This window comes from Ascaphus truei, chromosome 3 (genome assembly GCF_040206685.1).
Source record: "Ascaphus truei isolate aAscTru1 chromosome 3, aAscTru1.hap1, whole genome shotgun sequence".
Lineage (NCBI taxonomy): Eukaryota > Metazoa > Chordata > Amphibia > Anura > Ascaphidae > Ascaphus > Ascaphus truei.
This window is the reverse complement of record NC_134485.1, coordinates 4298164-4316691: the sequence shown is the minus strand read 5'-3', so window position 1 is coordinate 4316691 and position 18528 is coordinate 4298164. Positions and strand designations below refer to the sequence as shown.

Sequence of the window (18528 nt, the reverse complement as noted above, 5' to 3'; positions counted from 1 at the left end):
AATAACCGGAGCACTGCTAGGTATCAGGTAAGCAAAGTACCCGCTACACCCAGCTACAGAAATAACCGCAGCACTGCTAGGTATCAGGTAAGCAAAGTACCCGCTACTCCCAGCTACAGGAAATAACCGGAGCACTGCTAGGCATCAGGTAAGCAAAGTACCCGCTACTCCCAGCTACAGAAATAACCGGAGCACTGCTAGGTATCAGGTAAGCAAAGTACCCGCTACTCCCAGCTACAGAAATAACCGGAGCACTGCTAGGTATCAGGTAAGCAAAGTACCCGCTACTCCCAGCTACAGAAATAACCAGAGCACTGCTAGGTATCAGGTAAGCAGAGTACCCGCTACTCCCAGCTACAGAAATAACCGGAGCACTGCTAGGTATCAGGTAAGCAGAGTACCCGCTACTCCCAGCTACAGAAATAACCGGAGCACTGCTAGGTATCAGGTAAGCAAAGTACCCGCTACTCCCAGCTACAGGAAATAACCGGAGCACTGCTAGGTATCAGGTAAGCAAAGTACCCGCTACTCCCAGCTACAGGAAATAACCAGAGCACTGCTAGGTATCAGGTAAGCAGAGTACCCGCTACTCCCAGCTACAGAAATAACCGGAGCACTGCTAGGTATCAGGTAAGCAAAGTACCCGCTACTCCCAGCTACAGAAATAACCGCAGCACTGCTAGGTATCAGGTAAGCAAAGTACCCGCTACTCCCAGCTACAGAAATAACCGCAGCACTGCTAGGTATCAGGTAAGCAAAGTACCCGCTACATCCAGCTACAGAAATAACCGGAGCACTGCTAGGTATCAGGTAAGCAGAGTATCCGCTACTCCCAGCTACAGGAAATAACCGGAGCACTGCTAGGTATCAGGTAAGCAAAGTACCCGCTACTCCCAGCTACAGGAAATAACCGGAGCACTGCTAGGTATCAGGTAAGCAGAGTACCCGCTACTCCCAGCTACAGAAATAACCGGAGCACTGCTAGGTATCAGGTAAGCAAAGTACCCGCTACTCCCAGCTACAGGAAATAACCGGAGCACTGCTAGGTATCAGGTAAGCAAAGTACCCGCTACTCCCAGCTACAGAAATAACCGGAGCACTGCTAGGTATCAGGTAAGCAGAGTACCCGCTACTCCCAACTACAGAAATAACCGGAGCACTGCCTGGTATCAGGTAAGCAAAGTACCCGCTACTCCCAGCTACAGAAATAACCGCAGCACTGCTAGGTATCAGGTAAGCAAAGTACCCGCTACTCCCAGCTACAGAAATAACCGGAGCACTGCTAGGTATCACGTAAGCAAAGTACCCGCTACTCCCAGCTACAGAAATAACCGGAGCACTGCTAGGTATCAGGTAAGCAAAGTACCCGCTACTCCCAGCTACAGGAAATAACCGGAGCACTGCTAGGTATCAGGTAAGCAGAGTACCCGCTACTCCCAGCTACAGGAAATAACCGCAGCACTGCTAGGTATCAGGTAAGCAGAGTACCCGCTACACCCAGCTACAGAAATAACCGGAGCACTGCTAGGTATCAGGTAAGCAAAGTACCCGCTACTCCCAGCTACAGAAAATAACCGGAGCACTGCTAGGTATCAGGTAAGCAAAGTACCCGCTACTCCCAGCTACAGGAAATAACCGGAGCACTGCTAGGTATCAGGTAAGCAGAGTACCCGCTACTCCCAGCTACAGAAATAACCGGAGCACTGCTAGGTATCAGGTAAGCAAAGTACCCGCTACACCCAGCTACAGAAATAACCGGAGCACTGCTAGGTATCAGGTAAGCAAAGTACCCGCTACTCCCAGCTACAGGAAATAACCGGAGCACTGCTAGGTATCAGGTAAGCAAAGTACCCGCTACTCCCAGCTACAGAAATAACCGGAGCACTGCTAGGTATCAGGTAAGCAAAGTACCCGCTACTCCCAGCTACAGAAATAACCGCAGCACTGCTAGGTATCAGGTAAGCAAAGTACCCGCTACTCCCAGCTACAGGAAATAACCGGAGCACTGCTAGGTATCAGGTAAGCAAAGTACCCGCTACTCCCAGCTACAGAAATAACCGCAGCACTGCTAGGTATCAGGTAAGCAAAGTACCCGCTACTCCCAGCTACAGAAATAACCGCAGCACTGCTAGGTATAAGGTAAGCAAAGTACCCGTTACATCCAGCTACAGAAATAACCGGAGCACTGCTAGGTATCAGGTAAGCAGAGTATCCGCTACTCCCAGCTACAGGAAATAACCGCAGCACTGCTAGGTATCAGGTAAGCAGAGTACCCGCTACTCCCAGCTACAGAAATAACCGGAGCACTGCTAGGTATCAGGTAAGCAAAGTACCCGCTACTCCCAGCTACAGAAATAACCGCAGCACTGCTAGGTATCAGGTAAGCAGAGTACCCGCTACTCCCAGCTACAGAAATAACCGGAGCACTGCTAGGTATCAGGTAAGCAGAGTACCCGCTACTCACAGCTACAGGAAATAACCGCAGCACTGCTAGGTATCAGGTAAGCAGAGTACCCGCTACACCCAGCTACAGAAATAACCGGAGCACTGCTAGGTATCAGGTAAGCAAAGTACCCGCTACTCCCAGCTACAGAAATAACCGCAGCACTGCTAGGTATCAGGTAAGCAAAGTACCCGCTACTCCCAGCTACAGAAATAACCGCAGCACTGCTAGGTATCAGGTAAGCAGAGTACCCGCTACTCCCAGCTACAGAAATAACCGGAGCACTGCTAGGTATCAGGTAAGCAGAGTACCCGCTACTCCCAGCTACAGAAATAACCGGAGCACTGCTAGGTATCAGGTAAGCAAAGTACCCGCTACTCCCAGCTACAGAAATAACCGGAGCACTGCTAGGTATCAGGTAAGCAAAGTACCCGCTACTCCCAGCTACAGAAATAACCGGAGCACTGCTAGGTATCAGGTAAGCACAGTACCCGCTACTCCCAGCTACAGGAAATAACCGCAGCACTGCTAGGCATCAGGTAAGCAAAGTACCCGCTACTCCCAGCTAAAGAAATAACCGGAGCACTGCTAGGTATCAGGTAAGCAGAGTACCCGCTACTCCCAGCTACAGAAATAACCGCAGCACTGCTAGGTATCAGGTAAGCAAAGTACCCGCTACTCCCAGCTACAGGCAGTCCTCGGTTATCCGACACAATGCGTTACTCAAAATGGCGTTGGATAGCGAAACGTTGTAAAGCGAAACACGTTTTCCCATAGGAACACTGTTTAAATGCGAGGTTCCGTTCCTAAAGACATTTTTAATGCTAAAATACACAAAATATTTTACGCAGACAATAAGATATGCAGCACACACATAAAATATATAGTGCATATACTGTATTATATATATATATATATATAAAAATATATTATATAGTATAATATAGTATAATATATATATTATATACACAAACAACTTTGCAAAGCGTCGTAAGAGCGTTGGATAAGCCGTTTTGGCGTTGTAAAAATGAATATAGGTATGCATTGCATAGCGTTGGATAAGCCATTCGTTGTAAAGCGAAGCGTTGTAAAACGAGCACTGCCTGTACAGAAAAGATGCAAAAAAAGCGTTTGTTCAATGTAATAAGTGGAGAACAATTATTAAAAATGTCGTTTTACTGACGTATCAGAGATATTAAAACAAATGAACAAGTGCAGCTCTTTGGGAATGTTTCTTGTAGCCACACTGTGCACTCAGCCATTATAACCCGGGGGGTGGGAGAGATTTGTTCCCCTTCTAATTGTCGGTCATATCTTGCTACCCATTTGAAGATGCAATATAAACCCGTGTAAAACCAGGCACGGTGTGACGCCCTCCTTAGAAACAGCCCTTCCCTTTTAGGAAATACCATTTTCTGCTACAAGATTACTACTGAAAACTTTTCCTCCTAGCATTTGAACCAAGAATATTTGCAATTAACATGGGGTGGCCAACTCCAGTCCTCAAGGGCCACCAACAGGTCAGGCTTTCAGAATAGCCCTGCTTCAGCACAGGTGGCTCACTCAAAGAAAGACCTGTACTGAAGCAGGGATATCCGCAATACCTGGCCTGTTGGAGACCCTTGAGGACTGGAGTTGGCCTCCCGTGCAATAGACAATGTATAAGAGGCTGGCACCGGAGGAAGGACGAGCCAGGAACGCGCACACACTGCATTCTTCCCTGCAGCCTTACCTCTGGGTGTTTCCTGATGGGGAGTTCCGCACTTTGGGGTTACTGGAATGCATTGACAGAGATCCCGAGCTCACAGTTGCAGATGCAGTGGGGCTTGCCAAGTTCTTTGGAGGGCTTGGGGTTTTTAAATGGGCCCGTAAAGGTTTCTGTGAAGTGCTTTTGTCAACGTTGTCCTTCTGCTCGTCCTTGTCCTTTTTGTTTCGCTCTCGCTTGTTGAAGTGTGCTCTCCCCTCCTGCAGTTCCAGCATTCTTCGGACATGTGCCTCTCGCTGCAGAGGGAATGCTGTGCATCGCCAGGGCACACTGCAGGGGATTGCAAGAGAAACGCCACTGAAGAGGCTCGGAGGACAAAAGTAAGCCACGGGCCGTGGCACGTTTCATAAAGAGGCAGAGCACAAGTAGATGCAGTTACAAAGGTTTAACCGGAACATTTTATGGTATACGATGCCTTGAATGGTTTTAACCATCTTTAATGTCTTGGCGATAAGACGGTCAATCCTCAAAACCTCAGTAAATGGCCGTTACATTTTTATCCCAAGTCTTATAACAATGGGGTCATTTGGGTGCATCTTTTGATAAAAAATAAAATAAATAAATGTATGCCTTCCAACCCCGTCAAGGTAAACTCCATTTAAGCCGCTTCCTTCCCCAAATGCAGAATACGTCTTCCTGACCTATGGACTAAACATCTTCACTATGAACGAGCATGTTATACCTTCTCCTGAAAATGTGCTCGTCTCTAGTTCCGGCCCCACAGGAGAAGATCACCAACGTCGGATGGACCAACAGGAGAAGTGTATATATAGGTATATATGTTATTACTTTTCAATAAAGAACTTGTGCCCTCACAATTTGTTCTTCGCAATGCTCAGGGAATTATATATTTCTGGGTCTTGAAAGGTTTTAATTGTACGGAATCACAGATAAATAAATGATTTATTTATTTAACCCTTTAGACATTCACATGTCCCCTTGTCTTTCAGTCCCAGACTGTTACCTTCTCTGGAAACGGTTTACCCCAGGGGACAGTAAGAAACATTAAATCTTTAGGAGGTACCTGTGTGAATTGAGTTTATCTTGCTGGGGTTAACAGGCTAAAATTATTTTTCGAAAAAGATGCAACCAAAAGACTCCTTTGTTATAAGACTTAGGATCAAAATGTAGAATTTAACTGCAAGTCAATGTTAAGAAGAGTGCAGGGTTTCTGTATTTCGTTTCCATAATGGTACGGCCAATTCCCGCTCTCTGGCAGCATACGCCATGCGATATTTAATGCTACGGATGCATCCTGCTATAGGGGCAGGTCTGAGGAGTTCACCTAATTCTGTTTTCCTATATTGTGGTCACAGCTTTGATTGTAAAGTAATTATGTCTGTTTGTCCAAGGATGGCATCATAAAGCAGCTGATTTATTTACTTGTGTCTTGTGAAAAATGAATGTTATATATGGAAAAAACAAATAATTTGTGGATTACATGGGACTGCCCGTTTAAAGAGCCCATCCAAGCTGGGTTTTCACCCACTTTATCCCCCAGGATTGAAGCAGGGGATGTCCGAAGCCGAGCCCCGTTAATTTCAGCTCTGGGGACCCCCTGCTCCCAGAGATACTTGCCTCTGTAGTGGGCGCCGGTAGCTGATTACAGCTGATTCTCAGAGCTCCCGGGCCAATAGGAAGCTGTGACATCACCTGGCGCGGTTTCCTATTGGCCCATGTGACTGGGGGCGTTAAACTGCAGGAGATACCAGTACCCCATTTGGAGGCAAGTATCTCCAGAAGCAGGGGCCCCCCCGAGCTGAAATTAATGGGGTTCAGCTCCAGAGACCCCCTGATTCAATTCTGTATAATTGGGAAAATAAATAAATCCGGCTTGAATTGCCTCTTTAAAGGGAGACGGTCACATACAAACCACATACAGGACATGCGATGAAGCAGAAATCCCACCTGTAGCAAACATGCCGCCTAGGTATGTCCAACATTAAAACAGGATCACAAGGCACACTTCAGTTCATAAAGGTTTCAGAGTTCACACTGGTAGTATAGACCTCAAATTAACATAGTACAGGAACAGGTCACAATAACACACAATAATACATATAACAGCAGAGTGCATTATTTGTAACACTTAACCAAGAGGTCACATAATGAGCAGCGCTCAATCTCAGTCGTAGCGTTGGATAATCACACATTGTATTACAGGGACAGCCTAACAGCACCGTGTAAGCGGCACAATCACTACGCCAGATTGCACACCGGAAGCAATAGGAGGCAGAAAGCAGCACAAGGGACATGCTATGTGAGCCGAGGCCTGCACACAACACAAGTGTGTCCCAGGAAGCAGTAACAAACTACGCAAGGATAGAAAGCTGGGAACTAAGAGCATGAAACTACAGACCCACCCCACAGAAGAGATGGAAGGTTATGGGCAGATCACATGTATCCTCATTTGTAAGGAGAACGGGGAGAGAACGCGGAATGGTAACACCTTCGCTACTAAGGCCACGGTCCCAGTCATGTCCGTGACACGCACGCCCGGCGGGGGCGCGTGCATAGCGCTAACCGCGATCTCCAGGAGAGGGAAGCTTGCGATGGGAGCGTGGTCGGTGATTTGCAGGGGCGTGGCCATCACGTCACGAGGCTGGTTCGCCCTCATTGGGTGAACCGCCGGTGGGGGCGTGGCCACGCCTCCGACACAAGGCTTGAACTCAATTTCATCGAGTTGAAAAACCCTTGCAGTACGGCGCAGCTGCACCTTCAGCGGGAAGGTGACTACTGGGCCCAGCCCATAGAGGGGCGGTGCTTTCACGCACAGCGCACGCCGCGCCGTGCGCACAGGCAGTTACTGGGACCGCAGCCTAAGCCAAGTGTATCCAACTTTGTGAGATTGTTTTCAGACCTCTGCGGTCGAAGGGATCTGAAATGCACTCAATGTGTTGGGGGTCCCTTTGGCAGCAGGGGGGATAACATTTCACTCAATTCAATTTTGTCCCATGTGGGATTGTTCCTTTAAAGCTGCAGTTCAGTCTTTTTTTTTTTTTTTTTTTTATTTATTTTTTTACTTCAATAGTTTCGTGTGGGCAATCTCTAATTAGCTAAAGAACTGTATAGCTGCAGGTCAATTCGTTCTCCATGTATTGATAGGTCGAAATTTGGTGACATAATTAGTGAAGGGATCTGTTTATATTCTGCTTGTCTGTCAGTGGAAGCTCATGAATATTCATGAGCACTCCTGCACTGACATGTGCTAGAGGGAGGGCAGGGCTGACAAAGGGGTGTGCCAGGGCTTGTGACAGGACATGAAGGGGCAGTGCCTTAGCAAATGGCTGTTAAAATAGAATACAAGAAAATTGGTCTTTAAAAGTTGTTGTTTTTAAAACAGAAAATGCTAAAAGTATTTTTTCTTACTACAGAACTGATTTATTAAAAAAAACACACATGCAGGATATTGACTGAACTGCAGCTTTAAGATTTGATCTTCTGCTTCCTACATACATGTTATATCATCAATTACACACACTTTACTGTTAGCATCATCAATTACACACACTTTACTGTTAGCATCATCAATTACAGACACTTTACTATTAGCATTGACAGATTAATGCATAATTGTAATAAAAAAAAAGTAATCACTGTCAGCTTATAATGTAAGATTTGGAGTCATTACTGACAAACTCCTACTTTCTGTATATCTATATAAAAATATCCGCTTTATATTTCCAAGTACAGTAATGTGCGTGATGTTGCACAGCCTGCCAAGCTTACAGCTCAACACAATTACACTGGGCTTTAAAGCTGCAGTTCAGTCAATATCCTGCATGTTTGTTTTTTTAATAAATCAGTTCTGTAGTAAGAAAAAATACTTTTAGCATTTTCTGTTTTAAAAAAACAACTTTGAAAGACCAATTTTCTTGTATTCTATTTTAACAGCCATTTGCTAAGGCACTGCCCCTTCATGTCCTGGCACACCCCTTTGTCAGCCCTGCCCTCCCTTTAGCACATGTCAGTGCAGGAGTGCTCATGAATATTCATGAGCTTCCACTGACAGACAAGCAGATTATAAACAAATCCCAGCTTTTAATATGTCACCAAATTTCGACCTATCAATACATGGAGAACGAATTGACCTGCAGCTATACTGTTCTTTAGCTAATTAGAGATTGTACACATAAAACTATTGAAGTAAAAAAATGTAAAATAAATAAATAAAAAGACTGAACTGCAGCTTTAAGTAGTTAACACACAAAGGAAGGAAGATAGAGGGAAAAAAAAAAAAAAGGTTTTAGATGACATTATAAACTCAATCCCTCTAGCTGCTGTATATAGAATTTGCGGGGAATCACAAACATATCAGATTATTGCTGCGATACAGGAAAACCAGAATCTCATCAGCACATTATATAACCGGGTTGGGAAGCGGCGGTCTTTTACAGAGCATCCTCTAGATCAGGGGTGCACAAAACTTTCGGGGGGGTGCGAGGGCAGAACTCTTAACCGGCTTCAGTCCACATGTCTCCATGGCTTCAAATGCCGCTGCGGGGTAATGTGATGTGTCCCTGCTGTGGCATTTGACAACGCAGTAGAGGTAAAGGGGGGGGGGGCAACACAGGGGGAAAACAGGCACAGGGGCGCAGGAAGTTTGTGAACTCCTGCTCTAGATCAGTGCTTCCCACAAGGGTGTTCTCAAACCTTTACGGACTCGCGAAGTCTCGAAGGGGTTCTCACATCACCCCTCTAAATAAATGCGCACTCCCAGGCAGTATAGCGGGTTCCTGAGCTGGTGTGGGGACTGCACTCTTAGTAAGGCCCCAAACTGCACCTTGGCATGGGTGGTATGGCTGTCAATTACAGCAGCAGCTTCCAAAATCGCTCCCCCATAATGCTTTGCAATCAGCGACGAGGCATTGTGGGGCGTGACTTTGGAAGTTCTTGTGAATGACACCTATACGCCCATACCCCCCATATTCTGTTTGCACACCCTGAGGGGGTCAGCGGCCTTAAGCCTGTCCTACCCCCAGCAAGCCACTATTCTGCCTGGGATCACCCCCACAGTATTTTTAGTTATAGTCTGATCAGCCGGCAATAAACATTAATTAGGGGTTCGCAGAACAAATATTTTCTAGCAGGAGGTGCGCAATGTTTAAAAAATAAATAAATAAAACACCCCACGTTTGGGAAGCGCTGCTTTAGATGTAAGTTTGGGAATGAAGCAGCCTTGCCAGAGGCACACGAGGCCGCAGCGGTCAGTGGGGATCGTGTTTAACATGGGGCACAGACCAACTCCAGGAAGGATTGCGGTGTTCGCAGGGTCTCTTTAAACATGTCCTGTCTAGTTGCAGGGGATAGGGGGTTAACTCCAAGTTGTGTCCCCATTTTCTAACCACTATTAAAGTATTACTTTCAGCTACATTTTCATTTGCAAAATCATGGGACACTAATAACAAAAAGTAACTTTTTGTTTTTAAAGCAGCTTTGAACACAGTTACAGCTGGGTGAACATAAAATCAGTAAGGTACAATTAAATTAAAATGATGACGACAGACACGCAGCTAAGCAAGATGGCAACTTATGTGCCACTAGCATGTGTCTTAGGCCGCGCTTAGTCCCGGCTACGGCGACACCGCGTCAAAACAAGTTGATTTAATCCGTCGCGTTCGCCTATAGTAGGCTTGACCAAAATCGCTAAAGTCAATGGAATTTTTCCAGCGACCGCCGTGTGACGTCAGCAGCACAGCCAATGAGGGAGAACCACAAGGTCTATATGCACAATCAAACAGATTATTTTTTTAAATAAATACTTGCAAATTAGGTATTTTATAGCAGACGTTGCTCTCTCCCCAAATTAATGAGGGAACTGACTAAGAGGTTATGCTGCCTGAATATTTCAACTAAAGGGCTTATACCTTTGCTATACCAATTATTGTTGTTTTCAGCTGGTATGTCAATTAAAACTTGCGCACATGAAACGGGAGAAGCATCTAGGAATAGATGCATCATTGGGGGAGTTGCCCGACATATGGGCAGAGAATGCTAAATTATCTATATGTACAAATTGTAAACAAAATGGTCATACACGATTGTACTGCTGATATGAAGTTCCTGCTAAACTCCAGAGGATCTACCCTACCTCCTGCCCCTTCTGACGGAGAAACTATGCGAATACAGGCTCTGCGATACATATTTGCTAGCCCCGCCAGAAAGGTTATTTGTGGAAAATCATTTTCTCTTTATTTAAACATATTACAGGATCTCCGTTTCGCACTAATTAAAGAGCCCTTACAAAACACCCCAGGTCATCCAAGGAAATTAATTCCACATATTTTAAAACAGCTCCTCAGTTGCTGCCTCCTGGAAGAAGCCCAACACAAAGAAGCAGAAAAAGCACAACTCATTTAAATAACCCCCCATGCAACACATTCAAGAAGGTTTGGGAACCCTGGCTCCATTGCAAATGTCCTCCATGTCAGACACAAAATAAGCCTTTTCTGCCATTTATATCCGTATCCTTTGGTCAGAATAGAACGTTTTGTACTTTATTTGCGTAATTATATTTAGCTCTTTTTTAATTCGTCAGCATTATTAAAGCGGTTTTGCGATCCACCTTTGTCCCGTCTTCCTCATTGTACCCCACATTACTTCCTCCCTAAATAGGTAAAAACAGCCGAGGGAAAAGAAAATAGAATACTGGTGCTTTTTATAACGAAAGATGAGAAAGAGGGAGTGCTATTTAAGCAACTTCTTCCACACAATAAACAAGGAAGGTTAATAGATGAATGGGCATCAGTTTGGGCAAAGGGCAAATTGAGAGGGTAATGGTAGTTGGAATTTTGCAAGAAACGAGAGGCAGAAGATAGGTGTCTAATTATACTTCAAACAAATCCCCCAAGTCTCAATTTCCACGGTAAACACAACATTTCTAAGATAACTTCCAAAAATTATATTCAAATAACTTGGCTAAAGCTTAGTGATGAGATGCTCTAAAAAATAATAAATCTGATCACTGGCATTAGTAGCAAAATCGTCGTCACTGAACTTATTCACTGGTTCCCTGCCCTTCCAGCGCAATTACAAACAGCCACAAACACACCAACACGTCGTATTACAGCCCAGCTTTGTCCCAACCGTTTTGGACATGCTGCTAAATGCGTTCCCGTTTAGTACACGCTCCTAAAAAAAGGGACGGATACTGCATATTGTGTGCACATTTTACACTTAGGCTTTCGCATATGCAGTAACAAAAGGCAGCAAACCAATTATAAAACAATTAGTAAAGTGGTGTATAAAACTTTAGCTATAAAACACACATTGCTGAGAGCCCGTGCTTTATTGCAACGTCAGGTCGGCGGGAGCCTTGAAGTAGACGCTGCCTGGCAGGGAAATGGTTGTTAAGCAAACATTGGGGCCGTGTCGTTATTTGCACTGCGCGTTGCCATTCCTTTTCCAGAACAATTCGTGTCTCCTTCCCACTGCAGAGACCCAAGGGCAGGAACGCCTGCAGATTGGCCGTTTAAGGAATGAAACTAATAGAAACAGGGTTAAAGCTATACCGTTCGCCACTTTATTTTGTCAATACAATGTTCTTTTCACGGTTTGTTTAATTAACCTTGGTTTTACATCACCATCACTCACCAGGTCCCTTGGGGTCACGATACAGCAGTACTCATCCTGTTGGGTATTCAGTGAGGACCCTTATGACAAACGCTCAATTACCTGCAAAGAAGCAGAAGAATCATGTTAAGAGGGACAATCGGCTTCAGTATAGGAACATCCATAAATACAAAAGAAAAATGGGAATAATGAGACTAAACATTTAGCCCAACATATGCATAAGTCAAATGGTCATCAAACTTTTTTGTTATATGCTTACATCCCGCTTTTAAGTGGTTTACCAAAAAACCTTCTTTTTGTAGCATTTCAGACAGTATTTCTTAGGTTTCCAGGCATATACCAAATGCCTTTCGAATCCTTTCCTAGGACCATGTCCTGTCTTTTGGTTACATGTGCTCTATATGCTTTTCGGGCCAACCCTAAGGAAAGGCGTGCGGGATATGCCTGCCGATTTGTACAGTAATATTTCCAGTCAGCAGACGATCCTTCTGAGAGCCGCTAGATTATTGCAGTTACCAGCAACTTCTGAATATCACGAGGGAGAAATCGCATGGAATTTGAGACCTAACGATATATAATTAATCGTGGAAGACTTGTTAATGAAGACGCACTTTGCTAACTCAGCCACAATTTAAGTAACACATTGTTCTTCCCTGGTGTACAGACACTGAAATTAAAAGTAATATTTTAGTGCTCTAATGTGACAGCGCTCAATGTTATGGGAAACAGGATTTACCAGATTACTTTGACATGATAATAAACGGATTACAATTTTCCTACAAAACATAGCGGCCTATAACTGAACATTTCAATGCCGATTTAAAATGTGACCATGTTTCACCAACTGTACTCACAATGCAATGATCAAAAAGTACGATTCCTGCTCTACTACCAATTAGGTTAAAATAAAATAGTGATCTCGAATACGTTCGGTTATGGCGTGACGTTGGCTTCAGGCTTATAACGCTTCGGCCAAAGGGTTTAACCAAATAACCCTTACTCATGAGATCACTATTATTTTAGCCCAATAGGTAGGGGGGCAGGAATCGTTCTTTGTTTTTCTATATGCAAGGCCTATCTTTTTACCAGCAGCAAATTTCTATAGGGAGGAGCGCAGTAATATGTACAGTCAATTCAATGACTGTATTGGCCATCCTGGGCACTTATGGAAGCTCTCTAACTATACTGAGTGCAATACATTGGTGCACCCGCTGTGCTATAGATGCTACAGAGCAGGCCGCTTGCAGAAAATGATATACTTCTCAATTTCCCACTCACATCAGCCATGTGCTTTTGTGCACTCATACAGTGCACTCATACAGTGCACTCATACAGTGCACTCATACAGTGCACTCATACAGTGCACTCATACAGTGCACTCATACAGTGCACTCATCCTCAACTTGGCTGGTTTCTGCAAGTAAATATCCCACTTCATGGATTACTCCAGGGCCGACCAGCTCTAATCCTCAAGGGCCACCAACAGGTCAGGTTAAGGATAGCCCTGCTTCAGCACAGGTGGCTCAATCATGCACTAGCCTTTATACCCAACTGGTTGGTGGCCCTTAAAGACACGTGTTGGCCACCCCTGGATTACTCAAAAGAGCTATAATACGGTCACAAACTAATGAAGAGAAGCTACAGCCAAGAGGTTTCCATTGATCAAAACTGTTCCGTTTCTGATACCAACACTTAAATAAACAGGAGAGTGCTGCCCCTGTGCGCTGCTCTGTATAACAGGAGAGTGCTGCCCCTGTGCGCTGCTCTGTATAACAGGAGAGTGCTGCCCCTGTGCGCTGCTCTGTATAACAGGAGAGTGCTGCCCCTGTCTCTGCTCTGTATAACAGGAGAGTGCTGCCCCTGTGCGCTGCTCTGTATAACAGGAGAGTGCTGCCCCTGTGCGCTGCTCTGTATAACAGGAGAGTGCTGCCCCTGTGCGCTGCTCTGTATAACAGGAGAGTGCTGCCCCTGTGCGCTGCTCTGTATAACAGGAGAGTGCTGCCCCTGTGCGCTGCTCTGTATAACAGGAGAGTGCTGCCCCTGTGCGCTGCTCTGTATAACAGGAGAGTGCTGCCCCTGTGCGCTGCTCTGTATAACAGGAGAGTGCTGCCCCTGTGCGCTGCTCTGTATAACAGGAGAGTGCTGCCCCTGTGCGCTGCTCTGTATAACAGGAGAGTGCTGCCCCTGTGCGCTGCTCTGTATAATAGGAGTGCTGCCCCTGTGCGCTGCTCTGTATAACAGGAGAGTGCTGCCCCTGTGCGCTGCTCTGTATAACAGGAGAGTGCTGCCCCTGTGCGCTGCTCTGTATAACAGGAGAGTGCTGCCCCTGTGCGCTGCTCTGTATAACAGGAGAGTGCTGCCCCTGTGCGCTGCTCTGTATAACAGGAGAGTGCTGCCCCTGTGCGCTGCTCTGTATAACAGGAGAGTGCTGCCCCTGTGCGCTGCTCTGTATAACAGGAGAGTGCTGCCCCTGTGCGCTGCTCTGTATAACAGGAGAGTGCTGCCCCTGTGCGCTGCTCTGTATAACAGGAGAGTGCTGCCCCTGTGCGCTGCTCTGTATAACAGGAGAGTGCTGCCCCTGTGCGCTGCTCTGTATAACAGGAGAGTGCTGCCCCTGTGCGCTGCTCTGTATAACAGGAGAGTGCTGCCCCTGTGCGCTGCTCTGTATAACAGGAGAGTGCTGCCCCTGTGCGCTGCTCTGTATAACAGGAGAGTGCTGCCCCTGTGCGCTGCTCTGTATAACAGGAGAGTGCTGCCCCTGTGCGCTGCTCTGTATAACAGGAGAGTGCTGCCCCTGTGCGCTGCTCTGTATAACAGGAGAGTGCTGCCCCTGTGCGCTGCTCTGTATAACAGGAGAGTGCTGCCCCTGTGCGCTGCTCTGTATAACAGGAGAGTGCTGCCCCTGTGCGCTGCTCTGTATAACAGGAGAGTGCTGCCCCTGTGCGCTGCTCTGTATAACAGGAGAGTGCTGCCCCTGTGCGCTGCTCTGTATAACAGGAGAGTGCTGCCCCTGTGCGCTGCTCTGTATAACAGGAGAGTGCTGCCCCTGTGCGCTGCTCTGTATAACAGGAGAGTGCTGCCCCTGTGCGCTGCTCTGTATAACAGGAGAGTGCTGCCCCTGTGCGCTGCTCTGTATAACAGGAGAGTGCTGCCCCTGTGCGCTGCTCTGTATAACAGGAGAGTGCTGCCCCTGTGCGCTGCTCTGTATAACAGGAGAGTGCTGCCCCTGTGCGCTGCTCTGTATAACAGGAGAGTGCTGCCCCTGTGCGCTGCTCTGTATAACAGGAGAGTGCTGCCCCTGTGCGCTGCTCTGTATAACAGGAGAGTGCTGCCCCTGTGCGCTGCTCTGTATAACAGGAGAGTGCTGCCCCTGTGCGCTGCTCTGTATAACAGGAGAGTGCTGCCCCTGTGCGCTGCTCTGTATAACAGGAGAGTGCTGCCCCTGTGCGCTGCTCTGTATAACAGGAGAGTGCTGCCCCTGTGCGCTGCTCTGTATAACAGGAGAGTGCTGCCCCTGTGCGCTGCTCTGTATAACAGGAGAGTGCTGCCCCTGTGCGCTGCTCTGTATAACAGGAGAGTGCTGCCCCTGTGCGCTGCTCTGTATAACAGGAGAGTGCTGCCCCTGTGCGCTGCTCTGTATAACAGGAGAGTGCTGCCCCTGTGCGCTGCTCTGTATAACAGGAGAGTGCTGCCCCTGTGCGCTGCTCTGTATAACAGGAGAGTGCTGCCCCTGTGCGCTGCTCTGTATAACAGGAGAGTGCTGCCCCTGTGCGCTGCTCTGTATAACAGGAGAGTGCTGCCCCTGTGCGCTGCTCTGTATAACAGGAGAGTGCTGCCCCTGTGCGCTGCTCTGTATAACAGGAGAGTGCTGCCCCTGTGCGCTGCTCTGTATAACAGGAGAGTGCTGCCCCTGTGCGCTGCTCTGTATAACAGGAGAGTGCTGCCCCTGTGCGCTGCTCTGTATAACAGGAGAGTGCTGCCCCTGTGCGCTGCTCTGTATAACAGGAGAGTGCTGCCCCTGTGCGCTGCTCTGTATAACAGGAGAGTGCTGCCCCTGTGCGCTGCTCTGTATAACAGGAGAGTGCTGCCCCTGTGCGCTGCTCTGTATAACAGGAGAGTGCTGCCCCTGTGCGCTGCTCTGTATAACAGGAGAGTGCTGCCCCTGTGCGCTGCTCTGTATAACAGGAGAGTGCTGCCCCTGTGCGCTGCTCTGTATAACAGGAGAGTGCTGCCCCTGTGCGCTGCTCTGTATAACAGGAGAGTGCTGCCCCTGTGCGCTGCTCTGTATAACAGGAGAGTGCTGCCCCTGTGCGCTGCTCTGTATAACAGGAGAGTGCTGCCCCTGTGCACTGCTCTGTATAACAGGAGAGTGCTGCCCCTGTGCGCTGCTCTGTATAACAGGAGAGTGCTGCCCCTGTGCGCTGCTCTGTATAACAGGAGAGTGCTGCCCCTGTGCGCTGCTCTGTATAACAGGAGAGTGCTGCCCCTGTGCGCTGCTCTGTATAACAGGAGAGTGCTGCCCCTGTGCGCTGCTCTGTATAACAGGAGAGTGCTGCCCCTGTGCACTGCTCTGTATAACAGGAGAGTGCTGCCCCTGTGCGCTGCTCTGTATAACAGGAGAGTGCTGCCCCTGTGCGCTGCTCTGTATAACAGGAGAGTGCTGCCCCTGTGCGCTGCTCTGTATAACAGGAGAGTGCTGCCCCTGTGCGCTGCTCTGTATAACAGGAGAGTGCTGCCCCTGTGCGCTGCTCTGTATAACAGGAGAGTGCTGCCCCTGTGCGCTGCTCTGTATAACAGGAGAGTGCTGCCCCTGTGCGCTGCTCTGTATAATAGAACACAGGTAGAATAAAACACCTGTCCCAACACGCTTAAATATTAAGTTGTGTTACAGAAGGCAAAGACTAAAAGAACCTATGGAGCCAACAGCGACTATAATCCCACAACGCAGTCATGCCATATTCACCCCTCCTTCACGTGTATTCTGCAGGGGTTTTTCCCACTTTGAAGTCCCAATTATCACATTAAAAAAAATGTTTGCTTTGCAAATTGTAACTGCAATTGTATGTGTTCCTTCGCAGCCATTTAATGCGATTAATATTGTGTTACTTGCCATTATGCTTTTGGAATCAAGCTTGACATGCTGCTAAGGACATCAAACTATGAAACAAACATTAAAACCATTAGGAAAGGCATGCCACACAAGGCCAAACACTGGGACTGGCGCTTTAAATCCCAACTCTTCATTACGGTGCCAGGACACTACATTCTGTACAAATAAAAAAAATGATAGGCCCCAGTTTTCCAGTGCAACACCTAGTCTGACACCGACCAAGAGATCCGGTTTACCCCGTGTCACCAGGCAGTAGAAAAGTTCCGAGCCTTTCCGGCACAGACACAAGGATACCATTTGACACCGCGTTGCCATGGTGCCGCGTGAGAAAAGCCGCCGGAGCCGAGGTAAGTATGTTTACAGAGGCCCTGCAGCTCCCCCGGCACTTAACTTAAGTGCCTTCGGGAAGCGTGCGGGGTCTCTGTTAACCCCACGCCCCCCCGCACAAAGTCTCGCGCCTCCCCTGGGGGTCGCACCCCGCTGATCTAGAGCATGGGGACTCAACTCCAGTCGTCAAGATCCCCCAAAAGGTAAGTTTCCAGGATATCCCAGCTTCAGCACAGGTGGCTCAGAGGCTCAGTGAGCCACCCGTGCTGAAGCAGGGACGGATTGAGGCACCTGTGCTGGAAACTTGACCCATTGGGGGGAGGGGGTGGACCTCTTGGGACTTGGGCACCTTTGATCTAGAGTGCAATCAACCAGCTCAGTAAAAAAAGAAGCCATTCTGCATGTGACATAACTGACAGAGAGCGGGTTTATTCTTGTTGCAGACTATATGGTGCTCCTACAAACACTATATGGTGCTCCTACAAACACTATATGGTGCTCCTACAAACACTATATGGTGCTCCTACAAACACTATATGGTGCGCCTAAAAACGAGGGTACTTATGTAGACAGCCAAAGATGATATTCATGGTTGGCCCACAAGGATAACAGTGTCAGTCTCCTAGTGTAAGGCACCGTCTCTGAGCTGCACTATCGTGTGTATGGTGTGAAATATTTTACTGGACCATCTACACATATTTTCAAGTTGGTCTAGTAAAAAAGTATCACTAAATGTAACTGTCACGAACTAATATAGCTACTTTTAGTTCTATATAAAGGTAAGCAGCAGGATTCATTCTTTAACCAGCTTTATAGTAAAAGGAAGTAACAGTGCAGGACACATTGTGCTACGCGTCTGACAATCCCAAAAATTACTCGCACCTAAAAATGTAACATGTTATTAAACAGAACACCCTTAATAAGTGAGCCAAGAATTCATTTAAAAAAATGTAACTCAAGTCTTCGAAAAATATAGGTTAAAGGAAAGAGCTAGTACAGTACTTCATCTGCTTACTCGTAAGGTAAACTTTATTACCAATGTAGAGAGCAGCTAACAATTTGAAAATCAATGTTAGTTAGCCTTCAAGTCAAATAACCAGCCCAAACTGAGCACGGATTGTATAATCCTGCTAAAAAGGGTCCTACCCTCAGGAACAGGAAACATTAACACAATATTACACACCGCTCTGACAAAATACGCACAAGATATTAAACACTTTAGTGACCAATGTCCACCATTTACAATTTAGTTCCCGATCCACTCCTCCAGAGGCTTTAACTTAAATTGGGGAGGAAAGACCCATTCAAAAG

At 46.9% G+C, this 18528-nt stretch overlaps 1 protein-coding gene across 10 annotated transcripts in view; it reads right to left on the bottom strand.

The window, feature by feature from the left end:
- The window catches only part of BCL9 (BCL9 transcription coactivator), a 241184-nt gene that overhangs the window by 26529 nt on the left and 196127 nt on the right, over nt 1-18528 (bottom strand). For 8 of the 10 annotated variants that reach the window (XM_075593525.1, XM_075593530.1, XM_075593532.1 and 5 more), the window contains exons 2-3: nt 11802-11882; nt 4176-4478 (exon numbers count right to left, since the gene is read on the bottom strand). In XM_075593525.1, coding sequence (XP_075449640.1) covers nt 4176-4423 — 248 coding nt within the window. In that variant the 5' untranslated portion in view covers nt 4424-4478; nt 11802-11882. Of the gene's footprint in view, nt 1-4175; nt 4479-11801; nt 11883-12039; nt 12345-18528 lie in introns of all 10 variants that reach the window. The other 2 variants (XM_075593528.1, XM_075593529.1) reach the window with 2 other exon arrangements.